The sequence below is a fragment of the Bubalus bubalis genome, chromosome 3, assembly GCF_019923935.1.
Source record: "Bubalus bubalis isolate 160015118507 breed Murrah chromosome 3, NDDB_SH_1, whole genome shotgun sequence".
In the NCBI taxonomy this organism is placed as follows: Eukaryota; Metazoa; Chordata; class Mammalia; order Artiodactyla; family Bovidae; genus Bubalus; species Bubalus bubalis.
In genome coordinates, this window is record NC_059159.1 from 100,373,957 (window position 1) to 100,395,086 (window position 21,130).

At 40.5% G+C, this 21,130-nt stretch overlaps 1 protein-coding gene across 8 annotated transcripts in view; it reads right to left on the reverse strand.

Moving 5' to 3' along the window:
* The window catches only part of KDM4C (lysine demethylase 4C), a 407,208-nt gene that overhangs the window by 45,798 nt on the left and 340,280 nt on the right, over positions 1 to 21,130 (reverse strand). For all 8 annotated transcript variants that reach the window (XM_025281534.3, XM_044939894.2, XM_006076447.4 and 5 more), the window contains 2 exons: positions 20,764 to 20,949; positions 747 to 917 (listed from right to left, as the gene is read on the reverse strand). In XM_025281534.3, the coding sequence (XP_025137319.3) occupies positions 747 to 917; positions 20,764 to 20,949 (357 nt within the window). The remainder of the gene's footprint in view (positions 1 to 746; positions 918 to 20,763; positions 20,950 to 21,130) is intronic.

The following is a 21,130-nucleotide window of genomic DNA, read 5'->3' on the forward strand; positions in this document are numbered from 1 at the left end:
AGCAGAAGCTACAACTACATTATTGAGGCCTGGCTCCTCAAATGGATACTCGCGTAAATAAACAAGGGATAACAAGATGGCTGGAAGACTAAACCTGAACTCAGTTTCAAAAACCTTCTGCTGAAACTGCTTTTCTTGTGAAACATCCTGCCAAAAATCAAGTCCCTAAGACACATTCGGAGTTCCTCTGAACAAGACCCAAGGTTCACTGAGGGGACAGAGGAAGGAGACAGACAGACAGGCATGCATGGGTCCCCTTTCAGACCACAGTTAAGAAACTCAATAAAAGAGCCTTTTGCTTGTGTGATTTTTGTTATTCCCATATGAAACATACACAGATGTTTCTGTCAGATTACAGATGTCACTGTCAGGTCAGATTAATAAAAGCCATATTCTCCAGCCAAGCATAAAGAAAAAAAAGTAATAAAGGAATTCAAATATACAAAGTCTATAATAGATAAGAACAGGTGAATTCACATTTTGTTTCTGGCCACATACGTTTCTCATTCAGTTAAAAGAATCCGGGAAGATGAGTCTAAATTCACCTACTATTTAGAATAATGATGGCTAAGGAACCTCCTAGAAAACAACACTTCTAAGGATTGTGGTGGGGAAAGAGAACACCTGAACTGAATATTAAATGAAATGAGCTATACCAAGAACCAAGATAAAGATTCCTGAGAGGTTCAGCTAGTTTAGTTATGCAGAAAACAAGCTGGGGAGCAGGCACCCAGAGCCTTACTCACCACAATATCCTCAGGGAAGGTGTCCCTGCTGAAGGAGCCGTCATCAAACACGACCTCATAGAAGGTCTGCGCCGTCACGGCGATAACCCTGCAGCTGTAGTACCGGGTGTTCCGATGCTTCGTGATGACCGTCTGCCCCACAGAGATGCCCTTCTCACCAGCCTTGGACTTCTAAGGATGGAACAGAGAAAGAGGAGGGAAAAGAAACAGAAGAGAGGACAGAAAACAGAAGAAATATTTATTTAGAAGATAATCATTAGTATGATCATGATATATACTTTTAACTTTTAGACCTTTTATTGGGGGATAATTTCAAACTTAAAAGTTGTAAGAATATGAAAACAAAAACATAAACATACTCTTTGACCCTTTACTCAAGATTCATCTATGGTTATTTATTGTTATTTTTAACATTTTACCATTTCCCATGTTTTTGCACATTCTCTATCTTACATGTGTGTATATATACATATATTTTTATACATATTAAAGTGTGTATGTTGTTGTTTTAGTTTCTAAGTTGTGTCCAACTCTTTGTGACCCCATGGACTGAAGCCCAACAGGATCCTCTGTTCAAGGGGTTTTCCAGGCAAGAATACTGGAATGGGTTGCCATTTCCTTCTATATATGTATATTAAAGTGTGTGTATATATATGTGTGTGTGTATGTATGTGTGTGTGTGTATATATATATACACATATATATATATAAAATTGTATGTGTATATGCATTTATGCCCAAACCATAAATGATGGGCTTTTATACCTAAATACATCAGTGTGTATTTTATACAGGGATTTTCCTTTACATAACCACAGCACAGTTACTAACTTTAATAAATTTAACATGGATACCACCCTTTAATTGATGACAAATATTCCAATTTTGTCAACTGAGCGAATAATGATCTTCATGTGCCCCCATTCTTTATGTACAGGATCCAGTCTCGAGTCAGGTACTGCATTTAGCTGCCAAGTCCTTTTGACCCCCTGTAACCTGGAACATTTCCACAGCCTTTTTTTGTCTTTTATGATCATGATACTTTTGAAGGATCCACCTCTCCCTGCCCCTTTTTTTCAACAGAGCATCTGGCTGACGTTTCCTCATGATTAGAGTCTGATATACATTCCTGGCCAGAATACCACACAGACAACGCTGTCATCTTCTCAAGAAACCACATCTGGAGGCAGATGTTTATCTGCCTTTCAATGGTGATATTAACTTTGATCCTGGTCAAAGAGCAGTCCAATTTTTCCACTTTGTAATCACTACTTTTCCCTTCTACCTAATAAACAATCTGTGGGAGAGCCTTAAACAGCCCACAAATATCCTGCTCCTCCACACTTCTGCTTAGATTTAGCATCCATTGATGAATCTTGCTTACTCCAGTTTTACTATGATGGGAATGATATGCTGACTTTTCCTGCTCCAGTACTCCCTCCACATTTACTGGTTGGCACCTGGCAGTTATTAAGCAAAAGCCTCCTACTCTCCCCACATCCATCCGTCATCAGTATGGGATTATTAACTCCTCCTTCACAACTGTTTATAATTCATACTATAATCAATTATTTCGGTGCTCAGATTATCCCAGATTTGGCCAGTAGAAGCCTCTTCAATCTGTTTCCTATGTCCCTTAAGACATCCTTTTATTTTTTAGCAGTTCCTTCCTTTCTGGCCTCATAAGAGTCTCAAGATCATTTTGCCTCAGCCCTGGAATTAGCATTTCCCAGAGGAACGTGGTTCATTTTTGTGGGTAGTGATATTAGAGGATAAGATCCAGGTGCTTAGGTGTGCTTATTACTACAAAGGCATCTTTGCTTCTTGACCCTTTCCGAAGTCAGAGCAAAGAAATGTATGGATGTGTATAAATATATATACATACACGTACACATATACATACACACACACACTTTCATACATACAGGTATACGTGCACATACATATAACCAAGGAAAACCAGGGACTAGGTCTCAGAGTATATACCATGCTATGAAGTGGAAGACTTCAGGATAAATGTTTCGGGAAAGTGCTTGGCAGAATGCGAGGCTCATGGTAAGTACTCCAGACATTTTAGCCTCCTCTATTTGGGGCTTTTTATTTGTTTGCAATTTATTTTTCGGAATAAGGCTGTTGCTCCCCTGTTAGAAACCCACACAAACCTCATTCCTGCCAGGTGCAGAGGGGAGTCACCATCTTACAAGCAGGTCTGCCCAGTCCCTTTTACTCCCTATCTCCAAGTCTCATTCATCAACCTGACTCTTGATGCCACAAGCTCTGACTCACTAGGGGGCTCCTGAATCAAGCACTTGGGAAGGCCCAGCACCGTTGCTAAATGGGCTCTAGAAGGCACAGTCTCATAATCCCCAAGATACCAACAGTAGTCTGACATGTCATCCATAACCTACAGAAAGCCAGGATTCATTAACCCAGTGTCTTCTGGCAGGGATATTTATAACATCATTGGGAAATAAAGTGTCAATTCAGAATCTTGGTTTAATTAGAGGCTTTACTTCTTTTTTCCTTGAATTTCAAAAAAAGCTAAAACATCTTGTAGGAAACAGATAAAGCGCTATGCTTAAACTTTTCCTTCTGGAAACCAGAGAAGAAATGCCCAGAGAGTCGCTGACTCACTGGTTCCTTCAACAGTCGTGCTGCAATGGACACCAAGCACCTCCCCTGGACTCTGGACTCCAACCAAAACCACTAAGACTTGATTCCCACTCCCCGGAATAGGCCTACACAGGTTGTGCTGTGAAGTCATCTTACAGGTGGCATGACTCAAGACTGATGATATTCTAGCATGTCTTCATACTCATAGGCAGAATTAGGGAACCAGTAAGGGCGTTAGCAAAAGCCTAGAAGTAGGAAACAGCCCACTCTGTTCTGGGAAGTGCAAGAGATCCTCCTTGTATGGGAGGGGAAGCAGGAGAAAGAAGAGTTTGGAAATGGCCTGCGGCTGAAAGGTCAGGCTATGGGGGACGGGGGGAAGCAGGGCAGCTCTCACACCATTCTAAGGAGTCCAGATATTACCCTGTGCGCCTAAGGGAGCCACTGAGAGGTTTTAGTACCGAAGAAACATGACCCAGGTCCGTGTGACTCCAAGGGGAGAAGGGGCACCTCCAGGTGGGAGATGAGGGCCTGGAGTACAGAACTACAGACAAAGATGTTCATGGTTTGGACTGAAGGCTAACTCTCCCAGACGTGTTCCTAAAGTTCCCCTCTTTGCAGAGTGAACTCTGCCATCTAGTTTCTCACATGCCTAACCAAATAAAAGGATATTTTTCTTCCTTGAAATCATTCTCTACTGATTGCTAGGTTGGCTGGAAAATTTTTCTCTGACTTTAGGTGTAGTTAGATGTGTAAACGTTTTGCCAAAGCACAAGAGGAAGGAGCCTGTAGTGATTTAAACACACTGTGTTTGAAGCAGAAATCTTTAACAGCTGGGCCACAGTACCTTACATATGCCAAAATAACTCCCTAGTTTCCTACTTCATTCCTCTGTCCAACCATTTTAAATACATCTAACCTTTCAAAGCAAGAGAGCAACTTAGATGTAATAATAAATTTGAGTGAGGCCACAGTTTGTAGAATTCTGGAACTCCGAAATTAAGCCTATGAATGCTTCCTAAAATTGTACTGGTATAACTGCCTCTAGGAGGCGAAGTTCACAACACAGTGGCTCTGAGTGACCTGGATTAAGGCCAAAGGGGGCTTTATGTCGGCAGTGTATTTTTTTCAAACGCCGTCCCTCTTTGTCAAACGGCCTTAAAAACACTCATAGTCAGAATGGCATGTAGTATATTTTACTCTGATAATTGGTTCTTCGTGCATGCATATTTTATTAAAATTGGAACTCACCCTCTAAGGAAAGAATGTTTTAGATTTGAATTATAAGCTCAGCTTCATACTATGTTATCATAGGGATGTTACATAACCTTTATTAGCCTCAGTTTGCTCATCTGCAGAAGGAACAGTAATACTTACATTAAAGGTCTGCTACAAAGTAATATGAAGTACATAAAATGTCTAGACTCACAAGCAATTAGTTCTCAGCAGCTGTTAAGTGGCTTCATTATAAGAAGAGACTATATATGAGACCCTAGCCCCAGGTAAATAAACCACTCTTCTCTACAGTACCCCAGTAACTGGCATGCACGACAGTGCAGTACCCCGGTTTCTCATGACAAGGCTCAATCCAGCTCTAAATCATCACTGCTCTGCTCTTCACCTCAGCCTCTTATGACTCTAATTCTTGTCAAAAGGGGGCACATGGCTATGGTCCTTAGGAAGGAAGGCATAAATAATGTGGTCTCCTTCCTCCACCCTCAAGACTCTCAAAGCCTTTGTTTACAACTCTCTTAAGGCTCTGGTCAAATGTCACTTTCACTGACTATCCTTCCTGTAACAGGGCAAAATCCATGGGTCAGTGCCAGGACCAATTTGTCTTTTTACCCATGGCATGCAACACTGTTGCTGCCAGATAAACAATGAATGAATGAATGGAAAAATAAATAGATAGGAAAAAAAAAAAACTAAATAAATGATCTATGAGGACAGGTACAGACATATTTTTTAAATGGGAGAAGATTGATTCTAATTACTCACTGTCCAGAAAAGAGCAAAAAGAAACAAAGGGGATTTTTAGGAAGAAGTTCCTCTTTGTTAGGGTAGCTAGGCATGTGTGTGGGTAGGGGTGGTAATAAAGGTTTATGGTGAAATTCACAGGGTCTGGGAAGTGGAAGAAGCCAATCAAGGGTAAAGAAAAATGATAGAGACTTGACAGAGAAAAGGTTGATTCTAGACAACTATTTTTTTTTTTTCCTGCTAGGACATGAAATTTATGCAAATTGGCTAGCTGGAAAGCTGGCCAGCACACAAATTAAATAAACTGCCTTCATCTAAATAAAAAATTTTATAAGTCTCAAGCATGACTGACCATTTCATGGGAAGTATTAAAGAAAACAGATTTTTTTTCATAATGCTATTTTGATATGACTTCTGATTTATTTTTGCAGGAAAAATTTATTGACAAGCATATCCTATAACTGATTATACATACTCAAAATTACTTCCTGTCAGAAAAGCCTAAGAATCTATTGATGTTAAGAATGTCATTTCTCATCGGAGAAGACGGACATTATGCAAGGGGCTCCATCAGATTATGGTGTTTGAAGACTACTGCACAGGCTAAGATTGCTAAAGTCAAATTTTCTTTAACATACACTATGCAGAAATGAACAGTACTTTAATTGGGGGGGGGGGAACCCCTCAACCTCTCTTTTTAAAAAGATAGAAACAGTTCAAAATTCTAGGGATGTGAGAAGAAAATGTTAACTAAGAAATTGTTATAGACATTCTACAAAAGCATCAAAGAGTCACTAGGACAAAAAACACAGATATGTTACCAACACACGTCCATACTCATGAGTTAATTAAACTCTCGCAATAACTCTGTAGTTGTTAATTCTCATTACATAGATGAAGTCACTGAGGTATACAGGTCAAGTGACTTTTCCAAGATCTCAAAGCTGGTGAGAGGCTGAAGTGGGGCCCAGAACCAGGTGCTCGCCCATCATGAGTGCATGTGTCGGTTTCATCAACCAGGGAAACACACATGGAAAGCCATCAGAGGAGAAATAAAACCAACCAGGAAGTGACAGGAAAGGAATTCCAGCAGTTGCCTAAAGAAGTTACATTTCCTTCTGTTCTTTTCTAACTTATTTATTGACTGCCTCTTCTGTTCTACATACCATTTGAGACACTTTGTTTAATCTCCCCAGTATAATCACAGAGTCAAATAAATAACTTTGATTTGGAGCCTATCTGGAGATGAAAAATGCAGAACATATCATTGCATATGCACTCACATATATACACTGCAACAAACTGCAAAAATGCTCACAAACCTTTACTCCTTCCAGTTTGCACACATCCTCTGAAATGTGACTTTGCAGCTCCTCCCACCAAAGGCTGGAGTCTACTTCCCCAACCCTCAGACCTGAGCTAGTCTTCTGACTTAACCTGCTTTGGCCAAAAGAATACAACAGAGGTAATGGTATGCATATTCAAAGCCTCTTCACAAGCCTGCCCTCTCCCCAGGGGCCACAGATTCTGCCCTATGAAGAAACTCGAGTTACCCTCCTGCTGGCTGATGAGAGACCACCCTGACCAGAGATGAGGCCCTACACATATGAAAGAACCCAGGCAAAAGAAGACAAGCAGTTCTTCAGCTGACCACAGATGGATGAGGCAACCAGTCTGAAACAGAAAACTCCCCAGATGAGTCCAGCCTTCATTGACGACAGCTGATGCTGGGAAAGATGGAAGGCATGAGGAAGCAGGGACAAAAGAGGATGAGATGGTTGGATGGCATCATCGACTCAATGGACATGAGTTTGAGCGAACTCCAGGAGATAGTGAAGGACAGGGAAGCCTGGCATGCTGCAGTTCATGGGGTTGCAAAGAGTTAGACATGACGGAACAACAAAAAATCAGAATCAGTAGCTAAAGAGTTGTTGTTTAAAGCCAGTACGTTTTGTGATGGTTTGTCACACACATAACTAAGAGAAAAGAATACAGTAACACTTGAACAACGTCAAGGTTAGAGGTGCTGACCCCCTCACACACAGTTGAAAACTCACATTATAACTTTACAGTCAGCATTCATATCTACAGATTTGACCAATTATGGATTGTACAGAATTCAATATGTATTTATGGGAAAAAAATCCATGTATAAGTGGACCCACACAGGATCAAATCTACTAAGAAAAAAATATACTAAACTGTTGGCTATATATAACCCTAGATAACGGGATTTTATCTGTTTGGTTCTTTACATACCTCTTTGTAGTTTCCGTTATATACAGCTATCCCTTGAACAACACAGGGGTTAGGGGCACCCCCATCCCCTGCACAGTCAAAAATTTGCACATTGTTCTCTCTGCCTCAAAAATGAAGGAATTAACACATGACTCAACCAAGAGCAGGAAGCTGAAACAGTTTGGACAGAATGAGGACTCTTGATGCCATATACAGTGATCTCTAATCAAACACAAACTTTTCTCCACATTTAGTTATTTAAAGATCTATAAAATGAAAATACAGGTATTATACTTAATGAAAAAAAATCCACATATAAGTGGACCTGCACAGTTCAAACTCATGTTGTTCAAGAGTCAATTGTAGTTCTTTAATAATTATCACCACAGCCTTCTGATCATCTGAACCAGGCCTAAGGGGGCCAGGAGGCCCTATATATACATGTGCCCAGAAGGCTACTGAGAATGGAGTGTTTGCTGCCATGGACCCCCTCAGTAACTTGTGAACCTATGGATCCCTCCTCAGAATAATATTTTTAAATGCATAAAATAAAACACAAGATTAGCTGCCCCCCACCCCCGCCAAATTACACTGAAATAATACTGAAAAAACAAATTTGTGATATAATATATATACTTCTTTAACAATGTATTAAATACTAATACCTAGTGGCAGGTCTAATAACAATTATTAATTTCAAAGATGCAATGGGCATAAGTAATATTTTGAGATCTCTCTCCCAAAGGTAATGTGATTTCCATTGTGGACAGAGTCACAGAAACTGCTAATCCACCTCTGCCTATGCTCAAAACTGATAGCATCGTTAAATTGGAGCTAGAATTTAGAAAGAGATTTTCAATTTTTCCCCTCATGCTCTCACAGACAAATTTCTCTTGATACTAAACTGTTCAAAGGATTTTATCTATTTAAAGGCACAGCACTCAACCTTTTAACAACAGCCTTATAAAACAAGAATGTTGTTTATATATTCTGCTTGTATAAACTAAGTGGATACAGCAGTAAAATGAAACTCCATGAAGACATCTCTGTGAAGAATGAAGTTATGGACCCTAAAATGAGTAATTTTGGGGTGACCTAAACTGGAACAGGAATCTAACTTAAGTACTGACATTGGAATATATACTGTATTCTCCAATAGTCAATATCATTTCTCCCCAGTGAGTTTCTGACAGAGAACAGAGAGGAGTTAGTTCAAATATGACCTTAGCAGTGATCACTTGGCAAGGAGTCCTGTGTGGTAGAGGAAGGAAGATTTCTCCTTGGCAAGTCTTCTCTTATCGGATCTGGGAAGGCGGATGTGTATTCAAACCTTGAAGGAGGGTCACCCACCATCCATGTAATGATATGAGTCACGGGCAGGGATGTCATCTTAGGAAAATCCCTGAGTTTGTCCTCCATCTGTATAATGATGTTAATAAAGGGTGCAAATCCAAATAAAATAGGTACCTCTCATAGGTACATCCATCATTCAATCAGTAAGACTGGAGAGCTGAAGGAAAAAGCTTAGCAACTTATTCCATGAACAGGCCAAAATGCACATTTCCATGTATATCCAATAACCCTTTTACCTTCTCAACTTTATTATTACTCCCTAATTTCTATGAATTAATAACATGTGAGATGTTGTTATATTTTTTCAAGGTATCCATTTTATAAAAAGTCCTACAGTTATCAGAGTAATAAATTAATACAAACTATCATTCTTTCACCAAACTTACAAAGCAAAAATCACTCATCTAAATGTGCCTTGTAATAATGAAAAGTTTCTTTGTAAAATTACAAGAGCTAGGTAAAAATATTTAACCCAGAAAAACCTAAATCCCTGGAGCTTCATAAAGAAATAATTGCTCTTATAACACAAATGCACATGCAGGCTCATAAAAATGTCACAAGTATTTAATTTTCGATATGTCTGTTTGTTCACATGTACTTGATTCCTCATGGGTTTTTAAGTACAAACATATAATACAGTGGGAAATGGTGGTAAGCAGTTTCCCAGCAAATTTAAGGCCTTATTCAGTTTAACATCTGTAGAAGTACAACTAACAGGCTGTGGAAGAAATGGAGGGGGGAAAAAAAAAACATGAATTATTTTCCATTTGAGTCATTAGCTCACCTCAGAGGTGGTAGTCTTGTCCAGGAGCTAAGTGAAGGGGACTGGGATGGGAGAAACATCTTCAGAGGCTTCACTGTGTTAATGTAGGAAACTCTCAACAGGCAGGCAACACCTGCTTTCCATTCTGAATAGTTTCAGTAACATACTTTATAAAGAGCAGAGAGGAAAGTTTCCCATCAGTTGGACTGATGGAGCTGGAGGTGGAGCATTTACCGCTGAGATGGAATCTGATGTGAGCTCTTGCTAACTCATTTCCAATCTCATTAGCTGCTAGAGAGTATGTGAGTCCCTGGATGCCTGGTGCCAGAAGCTCTGCCTTGGGCTTTTAGATTTCAGATGCTCTTCAGGCTTCTTGGGTCTAACTGTAAAACTGGGAGGTTGGGGAGGGGACTATAGATTCAACAAACTCTCAATCATTCATAGCAGGCTGTGTGTGTGTTTAAATTTTATGTGAAAATGCAAAGAACCTAAAATATATAAACAATGTTGGAATGAATTATAATTTAGGAGAAATGAAAGTATTCATTAATTTATAAGGTACTGTAATTTTTAAAAATGACCTCAGATGGGGTGTTTTCAACAGAGAGGAGCAAGGGACATGGGGCATTCCTACACAGTTCTCCTACCCATGAGGATTTTTGGATCTCAATTACAGTGTGTAACTGGGTTAAAAATAGCTAAAAGAGATGAAAGATTTTCTTAACAAGGTGACCTAAAGCAAAACAGATTAATTAAAGGGCTTAATAATTGTTCTATGTCACCAAGAAGGAAGCCTAGGTAAATAATGAAGCCATGTAAGCTAATTCAAGCCACGATCTCAAACTGGAAACGTGTAGCCAAATTAGCACCATCTCAATGACGCACCATGTGCTCTGACTTTGGAGACAGGGAAGTTCTGGAACTCTAATGACTGTTGAACCTCTGTGAAGCTCCATTTCATCACCTGTAGAATGGATAAAATTAGAAAAACCTGCAACAGAAGGTTACTGTGTGGACCAAAAGAGACAATGCACTACCAGTGAAAACGTTCAATAAACTATAAAAGGCATTATACCAATATTAGCTACCATTAATTTTATTTACCTCATCTACCTTGATATGCTGCTCTCAACGAAAAATGACAGTCATCTTGAACACAAGAGAAAATCAGGGTGGCATAGTCAATTCTGACTCTATACAGGCACACTACTTCCATGAGCATCAGACAGAAAGGGAGGGAGAGAGAGAAAGAGGTAGAGAGAGGTTGAGAATGAACACGTGCAAGCTTCCTAAGCTTCCTTGAAAATTGCAGGAGGAGCCAGAGGAGCAGTGGAGAAGTCAGCCAAAAGCTTCCTACCGCTCATCACAACCACAGCAGGAGCAGTGCAGATTCTGCCACATGGGCTCAAGGATGTTAATCAAAGGGGACAAATCCACAAAGCCTGTAAAACATCCACTATTAATTAAGCAAGCTAATATCCATCTGTCAGTCTATCAAGGGTTAATTAAATGTCTCTCTGTGCCCAGCACTGTGCTTGAAAGAGTGCTGTGTGGACTCCAGTGGAGGCAGGAAGGTGAGGGGAAGGACTGAGAGGCTCCAGCAGCAACCCTCCCTTCCCAGCCCCCTGCCTATAGCCCTCGTGTTCCCTCCAACAACATCTAATGCTAACCTCTGTGGTTCCTGCAGCCTCAGCCAAAGCTGCTTCTTAGCATCTATTAAGGATGCTCTTCTTTTCTCCAAATAAATGATAAAGATACAAGACAACAGATTTTAAGATACAGTTAAAAGTTGTTTAATGTAAGGGTTTGCAAATTTTTAATTTTCTTCCAATTCTTGAGAAATATATGAGAAAATGGGGACAGACCTGACGAAAAGGCCTACATAACATGCAAGGAGAGACAAGCACAATGGAAAACAACTCACAAGGACATTCGATGCCCACAAAGAAATTAGGTTTCCTTTCTCCCTTCCTCCTGCCCCAAGAAAAAGCTTCTGAGTGCCAGGTCAGCCCAGGAATGGCTGAAAGAAAAACTGAAAGAATATTCTATTGAAAAAAAATTGTAGAAAAAGAAATCTCTTATGTTCCTTCATATACTACTCTATAATTTCACAGATCCACTACACCCAGTGTGGGAGAAGAAGAAAGAGAGATGCACGCAATCTCATGGTGAAAACAGTCAGCTTCAGATAAGGAATGGTCAAGAAACCATCTCTTTTACCTAGAAAGGGAAGAAGTATTGATTTGCATGTGAAAAATGGCTCAGATCCCAAGATGGCTACCAACACTCTGTGGAAGGGTGGGACAGAGAGATGGGGTAGCCCCAGGCCGACTGGCTTCCTGCCAAGAGACCTCAAGAGGCCCCTCTAGTTAATTTAGAGCTTTACACATCATGTTCGGTGAATGTGGACAAAGAACACAGACCTAGAGAGTAGCCCTTTAGATAAAAAATGATGGAACTTATTTAAGTGCCTTTTCCACTGCTTGCAGTTAATAGTCTCATTAGACTATAGTTTCATTACCCTGTGTCAGTATCTATGGATTTCATTATGACTATGGCATCTAATTACTGTTTTCTACATGAAGGAATTGAAAATCCTGCCTCTTATGCTTTACAAGATGTTGGAATGTCAAATTCTCTTTGCTGTTTTGTGTTTGCTGACACATTCCATTTATATTTCTCTACTGTCTCCACAGTGCTTGACTGTAATACCAATGTTAAAATATGGGATTAGTGTCACTACTTAATTTTCTTAACAAGCTATCAGACAATAATGCATGCCCTAATCTTTTTAAAAAAGGAGTATTAAATTGCTGAAAAGCTTAAAATTTCCTGAGAAGTAATTCTGTGAAAAGCTGAGCAAGTGTTTCATATAGAAACACACCTTACCTATGTTTTTAAAAACTGTAACCAGATAAGTGGTTCTTAGAATACAAGACTTGATTTCCCTCAGTATGTGTGGTCCATGAAGTTGTCAAGTATCAATGGTCCCATGTAAACAGCCCTTCCTGCACCTGCCCCTCCTGCAGTAGATTGGCTGACTGGTCCCTGGGCCCATGATGCACTTCAGGGGAGGGGGTGGGGATAAGACGGCCAAGTAGGAAATACAACACGACAAGTACTTCGTGGGAGTTCTGATGAATCTGCTTTAGTGATAAACACCAAACTCCTGTAACCAAGATGCAGATTTTTCCTGAATTTTTCTTTTTTAAGTCAGGATTATTTTGCAGTTTTACAAAGCTAAATAAAAAGTTCAGGCAAAATTCTCCTTTCCACATTTTTGAGAGAGAAGAAGATAGCCAAGGCTGTTGAACAAGAAACCTCCTGGAAATCAGGGCTCCACAGAGGGTGACTGCTAACACTCACATCAATACATTTAAGGCCTCAGCAGCCAACATTGTTTCAGAGTTATTTCAGGGGCTCTTCAGGCCCTTAGGAGCAAGCACTGTCTATTTGTAAAATAAATAAGGCATCCCATATAACCTATGTCCTAACATTTTTCAAATGCCTTTGGATGCTTCCAGGAAATTTGAAATAATGTTTGTTTGTTTTTTAACCCAACCAGATTAAAGGATAAAGGACAAGAAATCAGAGTCTGGAGAAATGCTATACTTAAAGGCAGAGATATTGTTCTGAGTCACTGGGAATTGACTCTACTTTCTATCCCCAGACGACAGTGTGGCTTTGTTGATCATGAGTCTGATTCAAGAGCCAGGTGCGTGCACATTTTTCCTTAAATGGAAAGGCCCAGACTGTTAGGAGTAAATCCTTCCAGAATGGAAATGTAAACCCCTTACATAGAGCAACTATGTGGTAGGAAACCACAGTTGTGCTTCGATACAGCAGCAGCCAGTCACATGCAGATGTTGCCACAACGGGGCAGCCCACTAACGGTGTGCCGGAGAGGTGCCACATCGAGGCACTCGGCCTTTCTCTGCCTGCATGGTCTCCCCCTTCTGATTAGTTTCTGTACCCTTGACTGAATTAAAATTAGAATATGCAATGGAGGCATCTGTTATCTCTTCCCGCAAATTCAAAACTCCCCCTGAAACACTTTAATTAGCATCAGAAATGGGTCTGGAGTCTCTGCAGCTGGTGCCCCGAGCGGGGACTGGCACAAAGACCCTTACCAAGTGACTAGACTCTGAAAAGGGACTGGAAAATGGAGGGACAGAAGGGTAAGGTAAAGATGGCTCCATGGAGGCAGAGGAGCCTCTGTCTGGGACCATGAAGTCACTATGGGGAGCTTGTGGGGTGAGTGTTAGTGGAATTTTCCTCTATGCCCCACAACCAGGCCCAGCAGAAGGTATGATGTCCCTCCAACAGACTCCCTGCTGCTGCTGCTGCTAAGTCGCTTCAGTTGTGTCCGACTCTGTGTGACCCCATAGATGGCAGCCCACCAGGCTCCCCCATCCCTGGGACTCTCCAGGCAAGAACACTGGAGTGGGTTGTCATTTCCTTCTCCAATGCATGAAAGTGAAAAGTTAAAGTGAAGTCACTCAGTCGTGCCCGACTCTTTACGACCCCATGGACTGCAGCCTACCAGGCTCCTCCATCCACGGGATTTTCCAGGCAAGAGTACTGGAGTGGGGTGCCATTGCCTTCTCCGAAGAGACTCCCTAGGTCTCCCTAACTACACCAGGTACGATGGAAAGACAATGGAAACCCAGGGCCTGAGATTGTGCTCCAGAGACTCTGAAGCACTTCTACTGACTGGAAGCCCGAAGGAGAAGAGCTCATGATCACTGACCTTGCCCTTCCCCAGGAAATGTCTACAGAAATAGCAGCAGGAAATGAAAATGAGGGTTATTAATAAAATACAGAAGTTTGAAGTGGGATATGTTTAATTTTCTTGATAAAATTAAGAAAAACACTGTATTCACTGGTTTTACCTAATAAAGTGAACAAGGGAAAAATTGGTTCCGACTGTAAATATTCTAAAATGTCTGTGTTAAGTATTTCTTCTCCCAGGCAATCTGGCCTTAACTTTCTGTCATCCAGGATACATGGATTGAGAGCTCAACAAAACACTACTACTGATAAAGGGTGAGGGATTTCTTTTTGAAATGTATGTCTGATTTAGAAAGATTGAACACACTCACCCCTAAATCACTATACTGTTTGTTTTTTTAAACCCTTGCTAAGAATTTTTTACACCAGACCTTTGCTTTGGTCAGAATGCTTTCTACTATTCAATAACAGTACAAATTCAGAAGGATGTTTCAAAAACAACTTACATTGAAAAACCATATACAAATATCAGATTATTATGCACAAGTCTAAGAAGAGTTTGTTATTTGGTCATGACAAACTTTAGTAACTGAACAGAAAGGGGGTTAGCAATACCTCAACTGTTACAGAAAAAACAACAATCACCAAACACTGTCAGTTAACCACAAAGACACGCAGATCAGGGTGACGAAGAGGGTTTACGGAAATGAAAACATTCAGATCATTGTTAGATGAGTGTTAGTGTTAGTTGCTCAGTCATGTCCAACTCTTTGCGACCCCATGGACAACAGCCCAACAGGCTCCTCTGTCCATGGGATTCTCCAGGCAAGAATACTGTAGTGGGTTGCCATTTCCTTCTCCAAGATGAGCATTAACTACAATAAATTCTGGTTCTCTTTTGTAAAAGCATGAAGGGGACAGAGTCAAGCCATACTTAAGGAGGGAAAAGAAAAGACCAAAAGATGATGGATTCATATCATGGGTTGAATCAAGAGACAACCAGATGATTGAGAACTAGTCACAAGTGAGAGCTTGGTTTCCTTTCACTCCGGCCTTCCAATGCCAGCTCCAATGCAGTTGACACATCAACTTAGCAAACTCAAACTTTTCTCTTTTAGAACCAGCACAAATGTTACCTCCTCTGTGAATGCCACCTGACTGCCCCAGACAGAATTAGTGACTTCCTTCCAAGGACTCGCAAAACATTTTACTCATATCTTTATTTAGCCTATCTTCTTAGAGAATACAGCACAGCAGCTAAGAGCCTTGCTTCTGCATCAGAGTGCTTGGTTTTGACTCTGCATGGTCACAGTGTGACAGAAGCACCAAGAAGAAAATTACTGTCAACTGGTACCTGCTGGATCTGTAAAAGGCTAGAATCCATGATGATGTCCAAAAGCATCAGTGGGAATTTACAGTGGGAGTGAGTGTTTGAGGTCTCTCTGTATCAATCCATAATCCTGAAACACTGCAGACCCTTTTTATATTTAATGAATTCATATACAAGTGTTCCTGATTTCTTAATATTTTTTTATCACTTGGTGTTTTCTCAATGACCAATACTGAAAGTATAATATGCTATGCAATATTTTAGGGTTTAGAATTTAGGGGCCTTGATCACCCAATGTTCTACATACTGGCAAGGTGAGAACTGTTTCTGCACAGCAAGGAAGGTATTATTGTTAGTGATGACAGATATTCTCACCCCATTACCACCCAAAGGTTAGTTACACAAGCATGGATTAACCAGAAGGGCTGCCTTGCTCCAAGTCCTTCACCAAATCCTGGGCAATGCAGGTTCCCCTCCTGTCCTGAGCCATGCACAGTGATGGCAGGGAAGGAGTTAGTGAAGCTTTCCTGGGCTGCTCACCTGAAGACACAAGCAGGGAAAGAAGTCAGCAAGTGTTGAGCAAGGATTCAAGTTCTACAACAAAGATGAATGCTACATAGAATAGAACATGAAGGTGAGCTAAAGAAACAAGAGAACCTTTCAGAGTGGGAGGGGCCGAAACAGAAGCCAACATAACCACTACTTTCCAATGTCCACACCAAGAATACTGCCTTGAAAAAAGGTGCTCATGTAAAATCTCTAACACATGCTTGATAAAAGATGCTCAATAAATACTATCTCTCTTTTGTCCACTAAGCTCATTCCCTAGCATTAGAGAGCTATTTCAACAAATTTATACCAAGAAGCTTCTATGGATTGCTGAGTACTAATCTAAAAGATAAAATACTGGTTAAATCTACTAAATATAATGATCTAGCTAAAATAATAGAAAAAATGAAAAAATACACCAAACAGTAGGAAAAAAAAATTGACCACTAAGATGTTTTCTCTACTCAAATTCTTCCTCTCTTTTTGAATAGGTGTCTATCTCCACATTAGCAACCACAACTTAGTAAATGATAAAGGAAATAAATTTCTCAAATGTCTTTGACAGGAGAGGATATTAAGACAAAAATGATGTACCTTGTATAAGACTGTGTATTAGAGGCGCCTTGCTTTTTACAACTTATTAATACATAAAGTACAAGGAATTCTGGAGCTCCAATACTGCATACATGGAACAAACACTATAATCTAGGTTTATTGAAGTAATTTGCTTAAAAAAAATCAATGCATGCCATCTTTCTCAGCTCTGCTGCCTTTCGTTATTCAGGTGTCTCTTCCACTGACACGTGCCTAGTTAACTCAGGTGTGAGGAGACAGTCAGTGACTGTACTTTGCAGGAAGTATAAAATTTGTGAGTAGTTCATTGTTTGCTTTGAATAAGAAATGCTTCCAAAGCTCCCAGTTTCAAAACCATTTTTACCATTTATTGTGTTCTCTGTCTTTTCCTTACAAACATCTGTTCAACATGCATGTAAGTGGGTTAGGAATACATCCAATGGAACCTTCGGAAATAGAGCCCAGAAAGAGGCCACAGTGGATCATGGCAAAGGATGGTCAAGTATCACAACACTACTGACATTATCACATGTGCACATACACAAGCACACATGAATAAAACCTCATACTTGCAAGAAAGCGGGTACCAGTCAAAAAATATATGTTTGACAAAAATACTGAAAACTCTATACTAAAATTTAGGTTAAAATAACAGGGACCAGAGATGGGGGTGGGGGTGGGGGGCTAGCAGTGCATCTCCTATAACATGCTCCTTTCTACTTCAAGAATTTGAAAGCTGGACTCCTTGGTGGTCCATTTGTTAAGAACCCACCTGTGGATGCAGGGGACAAGGGTTCAACCCCTGGTCCAGGAAGATTCCACGTGCCCCAGAGCAACTAGGCCCGGATGCACAAGTACTGAGCTCACACGCTACAGCTACTGCAGCCCACGCACCTTCAAGCCTACGCGGCAATGAAGATCCAGTACAGCCATAAGTAAATAATAATCAAGAATTTGAAAGCTACCTATTTTCCCCAATATTATCATTCTAACCACAGAGTATGTTTATTGTCCAATGGAAAAGTGCATTATAATAAATCAGATGAAATTTTTGCACCATTATCCAGAGTGATTCTATACCCAAAGATCAACAACACTGAATAAGCTAGTGTATTTAAAATAATTTATGACATTAAGGAGAAGTAGAATTTACTTTAAAATGGTCCTTTTGGATGCAAAAAGCAAATAATGGAAGATGCAAAAAAAAAAAAAAAAAGTAAAACTGCAGTACTGAAGTAACTGTAGGTTTATACTTCACTTCACCTAAATTGGTCAAACATCCTCTACTCTCAGCAACGCCTGTGATGGGTTGCCAAGTTAGCCAGGACTTCATCTCACGAGTTTTTTCACTGCTATGATTCAGCAGTTGCCTGTTACCAAACAATCCCAGCATGGTCGAGAACACAGACAAACTACACTTCTGACTCTGGGGAGTGTATCCCCTGGCATTCACAGCTTACACAAAGAGAGATACTCGAGTGAAGTTCAATTTTTTTACACTTGAAAAAGGAAAGAACATTTAATGCAATAAGGGTAATTACAATACTCTTAACCAAAGTTCACAGAGTCTATGGATTCCCTCGAGTTAGTTGTCAAACATTTTTGGGAGGAATCCATACGTGGAGTCTAATTAAGAATAATGGATAAGTATTAGCTACCAGGAATGTATTTCAGAAATCCAGTGTTCACAGTGCTTCCACCTAGAGAATTTTGCAAAGGCAATTTATGAACACTAAAATATTTTCCTCATAGAGAAAGCCCACCACATGTAATGCTGTAAATTATATGATTTCCCCCCTACCCTTTACAAAGTACACCAAGTTCTGAAGTGATCTATAGGGAAGAGTAGTTTCTAAATCATCTCAAAGTCAAATATTTTCTCTTTCATCATCATTTATGAAACACATTAGTAACATAAACCTGACTGAATCAAACACTTCAGAGTTAAGAGGAATGAGGTCCTGATTAAACACCTGGATCTCTTTAACAGCAACTTCAATATAATCATCAGTAACCACAGAGCTCTGGAATATTAAAAAGGGAATATATGATCCCAAGCAAAGGTTCAAATGAACACCTCTAGCGCCACTTGAGGTTTGGGGTGTGGAATTCAACGAACAGTAGACTATGGGCTGAAAACATATTTACATTCCAGCACCTGTCACTCATTAACTGAATATTTGGGCAAAAAACTGAACCTCTCTGAACTTGGGCTTCCTATTCTTGAAGTGAGGATAGCATTACTCATGTGGCCCAGTTCACAAAGGAATGGAGCAGCAACAGCAGCAGTGGAAGTAAAAAAAAAGAGAAAGCAGTAATACAACTTTCATTTTCTGAGGGCTTACAGTGTGAGGTGAACTGAAAACCACACGATAAGGTGGGCACGCCATTGTAGACAAGGAAGCCGAGGCTCAGAGAGAAGAACGCACACACGGCTGTACATGTGCTCCTGGCAGAATATAAGTGTGGACGGCAACAACTCTGACTCCAGAGGCTGTGACCTGGTTCACATCTCAAAATGTATCCTCATGAGTCGTCTGATGAGGTAATGTTAGTGACTGCACTGTAAATGGCAAAGTGCCAGTAACGCAATGTGTTATTAGTGTAATTTTTTTAAAGTTGCTAAAGTGGGTTTTCTGCTGAGTACATGTACTATTCTTAGCAAGAGCGCATCAACTCAAGAAATTAAGGAAAAAACACGAATGAATATGTAACTTGAGGCCTACAACAATGGAAAATAACTTTAAATTAGACGTGACAGTTTGTGATGTCATTTTCTACATTTGCACATTCACATGCATCCACACAAAGACCCAACCCACAAACATCAAGTATTTCTCAAGACACCAGAAGAAGCTGCTGGAATCAAAAAGCCGAGAGATGTGTTATATAGGAGTCATGGCTCCCCAGCCCATGGTAGTGACCTCGCAGGCTGCTCATCGGAGGTAATTAGAGACATGGGACAAGCATGTGAGGCTGCAAATGGTCTGTGGCCAAGCTTCCTGGGACCTTCAGCACATGAGTGAAACTGAGAGTCAATAGGATGCTTCAGCCTCTTCACTGAAAGCCACAGACAATGATGGTGATCAGAAAAGCTAACCAAGGCACAGCAACCATCTCTGCACTGTCTGAATTATTCTAAGCCTTTGAAACAGAGGAAAGAGTCCATTCACCAAGGACAGGTAAACTGAATTACAGTTGAATTCACACGTTAGTTTGTTGCAAACATTCTTTTCCTAGAAACAGGTTCAATCCTGAGTGAAATGGAAAAGGCAGAAAATGCTGATGTGTGTATTTCTCTTCTCCTTTTCTGAGCTTGTCCTTACTCCTCCTGGTGCCTCTGTGCTGCCTCTAGCTTATCCCATCTCAGGCAGCATGTCCTTAAATGTTTGGGACCACCCTCTCCCTCCCCTTACTGTGTTACTGCTCTTTGTTTTTTTCTAGAAGAGAGGAAATAAACCCCCAAGACCAGAGTGTACAGGTGTCTGGATTAAACACTGCAGGATCTCAGGAGATGTTTTCACATCAGTCTCTTCCCAGAAATGCTCTCCCCCTCATTCTGGATATGTGCAGTGCATAATATGTACAACCATACTCAGCAGCCCTGTATACAGACCCCAAACCAGAACAGCCACAAAGAGTTTTATCCATTCATCTGTTCATTCACTCATTCAACTCATAAATATGTGCTGCATCTAGCATGTGCCAGACACTAATGGGTCTTGGACAAATACTAGTAAATAATAACGTATAATCCCTGTTCTCAAGAGACATACACTCTAGACACATCATCAATGAGTAACATTACAGAGTAGAGCATGCTACACTTGGGGGATATACAGGAGCGGATTCACATGCAGTCTTGGCATCAGCAAAGGGAGAGCAGGCCTTACCACGTTTGGGTTGATCTTATGTCGGAAGCACGTGATATTCACCACATATGGCCAATCATCAGGCTCCATCAGCACCCCAGCAGCATGAGCACATGTGACGTGGAAGGAGGCTGGGCAACGCCCGTAGGAACACTGGATGCAGGCTCCAGAGACCTTCTTAACCCGGTGTCTGCAGAACATGCATTTCTGGAGGATTAAAACAAAGAAGACTGTCAATTCAAACTCTGTTAACTCAGCGAATTTACACATTTCACAGCATAACTTTTAGAGAGGAAGAACACTGATAATATTAGCAAGGCCTGATCTGCAGGGGCCCTAGTGGTGAGATTGACTGCGGCAATACGAGCCACATACCTTCAAGGAAACA